The 10,575-nt window shown below is 43.4% G+C and overlaps 1 protein-coding gene across 2 annotated transcripts in view; it reads left to right on the top strand.

The window, feature by feature from the left end:
- Positions 1 to 10,411, top strand: part of COQ6 (coenzyme Q6, monooxygenase) — a 10,660-nt gene extending 249 nt beyond the window's left edge. Inside the window, exons 1-12 of one of the 2 annotated variants that reach the window (XM_005417604.3) lie at positions 7 to 153; positions 1,936 to 2,070; positions 2,785 to 2,843; positions 3,938 to 4,061; positions 4,495 to 4,625; positions 4,992 to 5,099; positions 5,189 to 5,251; positions 5,569 to 5,676; positions 6,073 to 6,275; positions 7,398 to 7,513; positions 7,880 to 8,046; positions 9,159 to 10,411. In XM_005417604.3, coding sequence (XP_005417661.2) covers positions 123 to 153; positions 1,936 to 2,070; positions 2,785 to 2,843; positions 3,938 to 4,061; positions 4,495 to 4,625; positions 4,992 to 5,099; positions 5,189 to 5,251; positions 5,569 to 5,676; positions 6,073 to 6,275; positions 7,398 to 7,513; positions 7,880 to 8,046; positions 9,159 to 9,188 — 1,275 coding nt within the window. In that variant the 5' untranslated portion in view covers positions 7 to 122 and the 3' untranslated portion in view covers positions 9,189 to 10,411. Of the gene's footprint in view, positions 1 to 6; positions 154 to 1,935; positions 2,071 to 2,784; positions 2,844 to 3,937; positions 4,062 to 4,494; positions 4,626 to 4,991; positions 5,100 to 5,188; positions 5,252 to 5,568; positions 5,677 to 6,072; positions 6,276 to 7,397; positions 7,514 to 7,879; positions 8,047 to 9,158 lie in introns of those variants that run through there. The other variant, XM_031065153.1, reaches the window with a different exon arrangement.
- Positions 10,412 to 10,575: the final 164 nt, after the last annotated feature.

Genomic DNA, 10,575 nt, shown 5'->3' with positions numbered 1-10,575 from the left:
GGGCGCTGCTGGCCCCGCTCGGAGCGCGGCTCAGGGCCGGGCCCGGGCCCGGGCCTCGCGCCCTGCTCCGCTCTGCCGCCTCCAACCCGCCGCTCTACGATGTGGTGGTGTCGGGCGGGGGCATGGTCGGGAGCGCCATGGCCGCCGCGCTGGGTAAGGCTGTGACCCACTCCCCGCAGTGTGAGGTAACCGTGTACAGGATCTCAGTGTCCGGGACCTGCTGAGGGATCCTTGATCCTGCTCTAAAGTTCGCCTGAGGCTCTTTGGTGAGCCGGTCAGTGATGAGCCAAGCCGTATCTGTGTGTATGCACAGCTGTTAATGGGGCCGTTAGCTGGAGTTTTATAGACTGTGGTGTTCCTGTCAAACATGCTCATCCTTAAATAGCTGGCGGATAATGTCACCCTTAGCCAAAATGCTTTTCTGTATATAGAATCATACAATGGGTTGGAAGGGACCTTAAATATCACCTAGTTCCAACTCCCTGCCGTGTGCAGGGACACGTTCCACAGACCGGGTTGCTCCAAGCCACATCCAGCCTGGCCTCAAACACCTCCAGGGTTGGGACATTTACATCTTCTCTGACACTTACATCTTCTCTTCATTTACACCTGTTCCAGTGCCTCACTATCCTCACAGCAAAGAACTTCCTCTTAATATATAATTTAAGCCTACTCTCTTTCACTTTGGATCTGTTCCCCCTTGTTCTGTCACTACATGATCTTGTAAAAAGTCCCTTTTTGTCTTTCTTGTGGGCTCCCTTCAGGTACTGTAAGGCCACAATTCAGTCACCCCTAAGTCATCTCTTTTCCAGGCTGAACAAACCACATTCTCTTTCCTCGTAGAAGAGGTGCTCCATCCATCTAATCATTATCATCTGATCTCAAGTTTCATTCTCTAACCCGGTATTTTAAACACTGGAATACCAAGTTAAAATGGATTTCTGCTTACTTTGTATCCTTAGAGATCCTGAGAGTACTGGCTGCTCCTTTCTTTGCAACGTGGATTCAGAAGGGTGCAGTAGTGACAGAAACCTAAAAGAAATAGTGCCCAGAAGATCAGAGATGCTGAGCAATAAGTGCTTTGCAAGTATAAGGGCTTACCGTGCAAGCTTAAGTTCTGCTTGTATTGTTAAACAGGAGCCCAGTGGATTTGGGATGGCGTAAGGATCCCCTCCAGCAGGGGTGCCTAAGGCTGACAAGCAGGTTTGGGACCTCTCAGGAGATGAGGTTATTACTGTGCATAACCTAGAGATTATGCCCAGGACACTGCTGTCGCTAGGGCTGCTGTAGTAGTAAACTCTAGATGTTGCAAGGACACCACTTCTGTCCTCAGTGCCTTCTGCATCTGTGGTGGTTGGGATGCTGCAAGCATGGCCAGCTCAGCTGCAGTGTTTTACACTTCACTTGAGTTTTCTTTTTTTTCAGTTCTTTTTATGTGGAAGTTTAAAGTCTAAAGTGGCTGTGCTGTTCCATTGTCAGAATGTGAGGGCAGGGAAAATATTAATGCATCATTGCTACGTATCACAGAAGTTTTATTTTGATCTCTTCTTCTATAAGGAAAATTTATGTTTAAGCTCTGGAAAATGTGTTCTGGAGTTAACATGGAGTAAATATTGCAGATTTATCTTGATAATACTCCAGTAATAAATTTTCATTTTAAAATTGCACAAATTTGTACAAAAATGTAAGCTTTATGTAAAAGGGAAATATGTAATCCTTGCTTTAGCTGCAAAAGAGTCGTCCATCTCAGTAACAGGGCTGTAGTCATAAAGCTTTAACATAGAAAAGTTGACCTGCCTGGTCAAAACCTGTACTGTATATGTATTTCTTTATTAAGTGTTGCATCTACTCTGTCTTATTACAAAAACTCAGGTGTTCTGTTTTTGAGATTTTTGGCAGGAACATTGTATCAAAGCATGTATTTGCTTATTTTAGGGCATGACATCCACTTCCATGATAAAAAGATTGCTTTGCTGGAGGCGGGTCCTAGGAAAGAATATGATCACATGCCAGACAGTTACAGCAACAGGGTCAGTTCCATCTCCCCAGGATCAGCAACCCTCCTAAGCAGTAAGTATGATTTTGTTGTTTGCATTTTTAACATTTATATTTGAGCTGGTTTTGTTGAAACAAAAACCCCTTTGACCATGTGTTGCCTTCACCTTAACATCAGTAGGATTATTTGCCTTTGTCTCTACATGCTGAGTTGAGGTGATTAAATCCAAATTCTCTTGATAACAAGGATCTATGTTCTGGTATCTTGGTATCTGATTTGTTATTATATAAATATTTGTGACTTTAGGCTAGTGAAAGGTTGTAAGGTGCTCTCTACAGCACCTAGAATGTTCTATTCAAAAAGAAGCTTAGTGCTTTGTAGGCTGGTAACTCAGTCCTCAATTAATGAGGATTAATTGTCATTTTAAAGAGATATTTGAGCCTTGATTCCTTTTGGAGAAAGAAATGTTCTCTACAATAATGGCTGTGCATTTCTATGTCTGTTTTATTACCCAGTGATGGGACAGTGAGAGCTGTCTGTTAGGTTAGAGGTTCGTGGAGAGCTCTTGTTTCTTTCCCGCTGGCTTGTGTTAACAATAAAACAATGTGATTCTGGAGCTGGGATAGCACTGAGGCAGACCTGGCGCTGTCTAGGGATGGTGCAAGCCAAGCCTGAGCATAGTCAGGGAAGGGTGGAGGAGAGTGTGGAGTGAGCTTCAGTTTAGTTTTGGTCTCAGTGTCCCATGTGAACCTGTATCTCTGTGTATTTCTGTCCTTTTTCTCTTTCAGGTTGTGGTGCCTGGGATCATGTCTGCAGCCTGAGACTCAAACCCTTCCGGCGAATGCAGGTGCCTTAGGGCTGCAGATACACCTTGTGTCTGTCTACTCTGAATTCTCAAAAGTACTTGCATAAATGGCACAAAGTTTTTTCTTTCTATGGTAAAGGGTGGGTCATACTTATGTTCATTTCTGTCCCTTTTTTGTGGGTAGCAGTCTGCTCAGAAATACCTGTCCTCAGGGCCTTGATGTTACAGGCTGAAAGGTGGATTCCTAATGGCAGCTGTAGATATGGAGGCTTGGGTATTAGCCAGGAAATAAAGGTAAAGGGTGTATTGGTTTGGCTGGGATAGAGTTTCTTCTCTTCATGGTGGCTTGTATGGAACAGTGTTTCAGATTTGTGTTGAAAACTGTTGATAGCACAAGGGTGTTTTAGCTATTGCTGAGCAGCACTTACACAGTGCCAAAGCTTTCTCACACTGCCCTGCCTGTGAGCAGGCTGGGAGTGCACAAGAAGCTGGGAGGGTACACAGGCTGGACAACTGACCCTGACTGATAATCCATACCATATGGTGTCATGCTCAGCAATAAAAGCTGAGGAAAAGAAGAAGGAAAGATGGGAAGTTTGGAGGGATGGTGTTTGTTTTCCCAAGTAACCGTTATGCTTGATGGAGCCCTGCTCTCCTGGAGATGGCTAAACACCTGCTTGCCCTTGGGAAGCAGTGAATTAATTCCTTGGTTTGCTTTGCTTGAACATGTGGCTTTTGCTTTTCCTATTAAACTGCATTTACTTCAAGCCATGAGTTTTGTACTTTCACCCTTTCAGTTTTTTTCCCCATCTCAGTACAGGGGAGTAAGGAAGCAGCTGCGTGGGGCTGAGTTGCCTGCTGGGGTTAACCTACAGCAAGGTTGTAGCATAGCTTCCTATGTCAATTATGTAACAGAAAAGTAGGGATGAAAAACTTGACTTGGAATTACTTTTAGCTTAAGCTAAATAATTTAATGAAATTAGTTATGTGGTGCACTTTAGTAGCTGGGAATGGACAGTAATCCAGGGTGTTTTGTCTAGTTCTATATTTCTACATTACTGTGTCTTTTTGCTGTTAAGTCCCTGAAATGAACTTCTTTATCACATAGCTTCATGTAATATATTTTTTCTTTGTAGGTGTGGGATGCTTGTTCAGAAGCCATGATCGTTTTTGAGAAAGATGACTTAGATGACATGGGTTACATAGTGGAGAATGATGTCATTATGTCTGCTCTCACAAAACAGTTAGATGCAGTAGCAGGTAGTGGACAACTTCTTCAATGTTTTATTTCCTGCAGATAGCTTTCAGTTACTTGCCTTCTATTGTGTGCTAAGTCTTGAGAGGGAGAAATTCATCTAACAAGTAACTCTTGAGAAATGGGCACCTTCTGGAATTGGGAAGGAGGGAGAAATCTGACTTCCAAAGGCTACAGAGCAGGAAAGCACTTGGATATGTAGTTCTCCAGAATACAGTCTCTTCAAAATTGGACTTAATTAAAAAATCTGTACCTCCTTGTCCAGAGCAGGCCTTACAGTGACAAGGGGTTGTCCATATCTGTTTTTTTGGGGTGCCTTGAGAATTGTAGGGTGAGCTGCTAGGGTGCTGTTAAGACATCTGCATGGCCTTGGCTGTTGTAGCAATGTTTCCTTTTTCCTGTCCATGTCGTGACCGTGGTACTCTGTGTTCCGATCAGACCGCGTGGAGGTCTTCTACAGCAGCAAAGCAGTTGGGTACACCTGGCCCCTTCCTTCCCATGGCTGTGACACAAGCCCTTGGGTCCAAGTTGAGTTAGCTGATGGACGCAGACTTCAGACCAAGCTGCTGGTAACTAAGCTCTTTATTTCTGTTGATAAGGCATTATCCCTAACCCAAGTCCTTTCCACTGGATTTTGTTCCAATTCCATGTGTGCCACTCCACCCATGTGGAGTGCTAGAGTGACATGAGTGGCTAGCCCTGTCTGTGAGGGTGTGTGACACTGGGCATGGCCTTCTCTCTGCCTGGTGCAAGGAGATGCTGCTGAATTTGAGAAGAGCAGAAGGGGCCACCTCTTCTGGTTTTGGGGGGATTTTTTTTTTCCTGAATGAACAGACAATATACAGATGCAGTCTGAGGTTTTTAGAGTGAAATACTAGCTCCTAATGTTTCTAGGAGCTGCTGAAGAAGTTGCTGTGCATCTCTTTGTTTTACAGATTGGTGCAGATGGTCATAACTCTATGGTCCGGAAGGAAGCTGAAATTAAGAACATTGAACATCAGTATGACCAGTCAGCTGTGGTGGCAACTCTCCATTTATCTGAGGTAAAATTCTGCTAAACTGACTCTTCCATAAGCTGTAGAACCTAAGAGGGTGATCTGGCTTGCTGCCCACTTGCTTCTTTCCACTGTAGGCTACAGACAACAATGTAGCATGGCAGCGGTTCCTTCCCACTGGGCCAATTGCGCTTCTTCCGGTAAGGTGTTTGTAGTTTTTAAAATGTTTTTTAAAATTTTTGTAGTCTAGTAACTTTATTTCTGTCCATGCCTTGGTGTGTTGGTTCTGTCTCTTAAGAATTTGCGCATCTGCCCTTCGCTCTTCATTTATTGCATTTTCCCCTCCTGCCATCTCCCTCTATCCTTGGCATTTCCCACTTGTAGCAAGTTGGGCAGGAACTGTAATTTTCAGAGGGACTGATGGTGGGAGGCAGGGCAGGGGGGAAGTCTTTGCACTGAATATTTATTTTTGTTTCTTTTTCTCTTGATATTTATCCCTGACACTCTCTTAAACTAGCTGTCTGACACTGCCAGCTCTCTGGTGTGGTCTACATCTCATGACCATGCATCGGAACTTCTTGCCATGGATGAGGAAAGCTTTGTGGATAGCATCAACTCTGCCTTTGTGAGTATCAGCCTCGTGACAGGGAAGAGGCTTTAAGAAATAGAACAGAATTCTGTAGCTAAAAAACAGTAATGGGAGAGGTGCATTCTGAAGTTCCTTCCTCTGGTGAGAATGATATTAAAGAGGCAGTTAGCAAAGAAAAGATGACCCCTTGGGACTGAATTAGGTTAGTTCTGAAAGTCACAGAAATTAACCTAAATTTCCAAAAGGTAGGAAGAGTGGGCTCATCCTAGCTGGAAATTTCTATGTCCTAAAATGGTGAAGATAGTTTTTTCTACTGTATAGTTTTGTCCAAGTGGTTAAAATTCAGTATTTGGAACTCGGATTTTTTTTCAGCTGGGTTCTTTTATGGGTCTAGTTTGGGTCAGCTTCCAAAGATTTGTTTGTCTGTTTCAGTGGAGCAACATAAACCACTCTGACTTCATTGACACTGCTGGGGCCGTGTTTCGTTCTGCCATTTCACTGCTGAAGCCCTCGGGGACTGCAGTCCGTCAGCTACCCCCAAGTGTTGCTGAGGTGGATGCAGAGAGCCGGGCCATGTTCCCCCTGGGACTGGGCCACGCCACAGAGTATGTCCGGCCCCGCGTGGCTCTCATCGGGTAAGGTGCTCAGCACCGCCCTTGGGTGGGCGAGTGGCATGTGGTTAGAAATGACCTGAGGACAGCAGCTCCCCGTCAACAAATTAGATGTTAGAAATGATACATTGTTCCAGTTTGACTTTACCCAGATCTGGTTTGTTCTGTGTGCCCTCCTGTCCTTTTGTGTGAGTAGCTTTCTGCCCATTATCTCTTCTCTCTGTGTAAATTGAAAGATAATTATTTCCCTTTCCTTGTTTGTACAGTCCAGTGAAACAATCCAGTATCTCATGCTGGATCTGTACTTCCCCTTACGTTATACCAGCCATTCTGAGCACCACTTTGAGTTTTAAACTCACCTTTTTTGAACATAAATGACAAAAATGACTGCATGTGGGATGTCAGAGACTTTTGTATGGTAGCCTATTCGAACAGGAAAATACCTCATTTCTTATATTCTGAGGTCACATGTACTTTCTTCTCTGCCCCAGCTGCAGTATGGTGGTAGCTTTTAGTAATTCTTGGATGCTGTGCTACATTTTTGTGTGGTGCGCTTTTCATCTTTCCAACCTATGAACTACTCTATGCTTGGGAGCGCACTGTGCTTTATAGCTTGGTAAAGCACATGATCCTGCATTTCATATCAAAACTTAATCTAATTTCTTTAACTTTGTGACTCTCACAGCAATGATTGTCTTTAAGCTTTACAGATAAGTCTGTTCATAGGAGAATCCGATTGTGTTTCCATTCAATGATGATCCCACCTCTCCTTTATACTCGTGTCTGTCCACTTTGTGTTTGTGCAATGTGCCATTGACAGAGCTCCTGTTGTGCTGAGGTCACTTACAAAAGCATAAAGGCCTGTTCCACGTGTGATCTGAGAGGACTTTGGCTAGTCACCTCTTTATAATTTTTCCTTTCAGACCTGCTTTTTGTTACCTCCCCTATGTCTTGCTTCTTACAACTGGAGAGGCAGTCAGGTAGTTCAGCATAGCATGCAAGGAGGTACTGGATAAAGCGCATATGCTGCTCTAAGGTGGTTCATTGCAAAGAGGTGAGGAGTGCTACACTGATCCCTTCTGGGGTTGTCAGCCACTGTGGCTTTCTTCAAGAAGGGAAATAAATTTCTGTCTTCTCTTGCTCCAGGGATGCAGCACACAGAGTCCATCCACTTGCAGGACAAGGAGTGAACCTGGGCTTTGGTGATATTGCATGTTTAGCTCATCACCTCAGTGCAGCAGCCTTCAACGGGAGCGATCTGGGTAAGGCTCCAAGCCAACATTTGGGCAGTAAAAGATTAGTCCTCCCAGGCCTTTGCTGCAGTACCTCTGGTTAGCATGCTCCTGTCCTGTGTTTGAAAGCTTTGTGGAAGCAAAGCAGTTCATGATTCTTGGATGCAGTTTCCATCCCACGAATCTTAAAGCTGCTTAAAAAAAAATAAAGCTCTGCAGGATGGCAGTTAGAGATGTGGTGAGATGAAGAGCACTAGCTGGTGGAAAGAGGTCTTTATTGAGATGGACCATTTCTCTGCTCTCTTTCAGTTCCCAGAGGAAACTGCTCTATAGATAAGATGCACAATTGTTTGTGGCATGTCAAGTGTAATAGAAACCTTCAATTATCTCTTCCAGGCTCCTTAAAACACCTCCTCAAGTTTGAAACAGAACGTCAGAGGCATAATGTCTCCTTGATAGCTGCTACTGATGTGCTAAAAAGGCTGTACTCTACCACACTGGCTCCTCTGGTGTTGCTGAGGACATGGGGATTGCAAGCAACAAATGCCCTGCCTCCTGTCAAAGTAAGGATCTCACTTCAGTGAGGGCTGTAGGAATTGTCCAAAACTATTTATGAAATATGCACAAGATGTAAAGATCTTTGTTTTCAATGAAACATTTTTGGTTGGAAAATACCAGTTTAAACTGGGGGGTTTGTGTCCTGAATGGGCCTGAGAAGTTCCTAAACAACTGATGACTCAGTAGAGACTTTTTTCCCCCCCCGCCAGCACAAGGGATATAAAAGATCTAAGTGTCTTATATTCTGTATCAGTAATTAGGGGTTAGAGGTCATCAGAAGTCTTTGGCTTTATTTTGCTATGGAATTAGTGTCAAACCTTGAATTGTATTCCAGCAATGCACAGAGAAAACAGGACTGTGAAGACACATGTTCACTAAGAGATGGGATGACTTCCCAGATGCTGTGTGCAGCCCACAGTTAACTGTTTCTGTGCTGTTTTGCCTTGTGAATTGTTCCCTCGTGGCAGAAGTTCAAGTTTCTAAAATGGGAATTACCTGAGGAAGGCGGTGGTGTGGAGTTTCTGTCTTAGACCTCTGTTTGCAGCCCATCTGCCTGAACTTCTCACCCTCTTGACCTAGTTGCTGGATTTTTGTGAGGTTCCTTAAGCCCTCTGCTCTCAAAGCTCCCAAGCACCAGCAAATTAGATTCTCATCTTTGGATTTCAATTTTTACTTCATTTATTCTCCATCTTCATATTAAACACAGTTGCCCTGTTTCCTTTGTGTCATGGTCACAGTTGAGACACTTCCTCAACTAAAAATCTGTACATTCCTAAGGCAGAGCAGCTGCCACTGGCACACTGTCTTCATTAAGGAAGACTATGCTGCTGCTTCAGTGCTCACAAGTTTTTTTCCTCTTTCTCTGTTGAAAAGAAAAAAACAAATGAAAATGTCTTTTCTGAGCACAGAACCCATTGGTAATACCAGTTTTACACTACTTGGGAAGGACAGGAATGCTACAATTTTGTTAATTTTCTAGGACATAGGGATAGGTTCTCTGTGTGTGGCTAGAAAGACTGGCCAAGAACTGTTGTTCATTTATACGAATGGGAACGTGCCTAAAGGTTCTTTCTAAAACACATGCTTATGAATTACTTCTCTTTTTCTTCTCTTTTAGGAGCAAATCATGGCTTTTGCCAGCAAGTGATCTGTTGTCAGTCTGCCTGGCAGCAGCTTGCCTATGAATGCATTGCCCTTAAAAGGACTGTGACTTACTTGAATCTTTGAATTTTTATTTTAATTTACAATAAAACTGAGGGATTGAGCTGTGTATGACACCATCCACTGGTTTATGCAAAAGCTGTCACATTTGCCCTCCTCAAGAGGATTTAGGGTTTCTTTCCATAGTACCACGATGTCTTCAGCCACAGAACTAAGTGTAGTATGTGCTTTTAATCTGGGCCTCCTGAATTGAAGATTGAGGTGCAAACAGCTGTCTGTCTTTTGGCAAACACAGTGCTGAATTTTGCCAGCTGCTGGCTAATTTTTAACAGCTTTTGCTGCTTAATTACTTTCAGTTTCTTCTGATATGATTGCTAGAGCTGTAACATCACTCCTGGCTTCTTGGCACCTCAGCTCAGACAGAAGGGGTAGTTTGCAGCAGAGAGAAACAACACATGGTGGCAGATATATTTTAAAACTCTGTCTGTTGTTCTTTCACCCTTTTCCCTGCCTTTCTCTTGGTGCTTTATTTAATAATGGTGTTTCTTGTGGAACTGGATAAGGGCTCCATGGAAAAGATACAAGGCAACAATAATATCCAGGAAAGAAAACTATACCACAACATCTTGAATATTGTTAAAAATTCTTTAATTACTAAAATAGACAATTCAAGATATTCTGTCTTCGGTTCCAAACACCAGCCTCTTGCATTAGACATTTGCCACTCACAGACTTAAACTAAGCACTGCCCACGGGCAAGATTTACATATATGAGTGACCAGTATCAGAAATTAACATCAGAGAGAATGAAACCCAAGTTTTGAAATGAAAGCCATTACTTGTGCTTCTACAGTCACTCATATTAGGCAGTTCTTGTTAGTGGCTGGCTCAAAGACGTTACAAAGGAGGAGATAAAAATCAGGGCTGCAAGTAGAGCTCTTCTCTTAAAAAAGGCTGCTTACTCTTCAGTTTAGGTAATAAATAATCTCATTGCACTAGGGTAAGTGTGAGGACTTGACTGGGTTGTCCAGATCCCCCCACCCACTTGGGTTCAGATGTAAACAGCAGGGGTTCAATTCTGCAAATTCTTGCAAAAATAAACCTTTTAACAGAGTTTTTGTTTCTCCCATAACTGAAGGATCATGCCAGTAAGAGAGAGTAGAAGTTCTGCTTCAGTTAACAAATTGTGCCACTGACAAATGAAGGCCCTGAGCATTCAGATTAAATGCAACTTTGGTACTGGGAAGCAGATGCTACCCCCTAGCATTTGTAGTACCAGAGTCTGAGGAAAAGAATGCAGAAAAAACAATTTCCTCTGCATGGTACCCTTCTTCTAGTCCCTCCTTGCTTCAGACAAAAACCAGCCCTCAAGC

Source organism: Geospiza fortis, unplaced genomic scaffold (assembly GCF_000277835.1).
Source record: "Geospiza fortis unplaced genomic scaffold, GeoFor_1.0 scaffold54, whole genome shotgun sequence".
Lineage (NCBI taxonomy): Eukaryota > Metazoa > Chordata > Aves > Passeriformes > Thraupidae > Geospiza > Geospiza fortis.
This window is presented reverse-complemented; position numbering and strand designations above follow the sequence as displayed.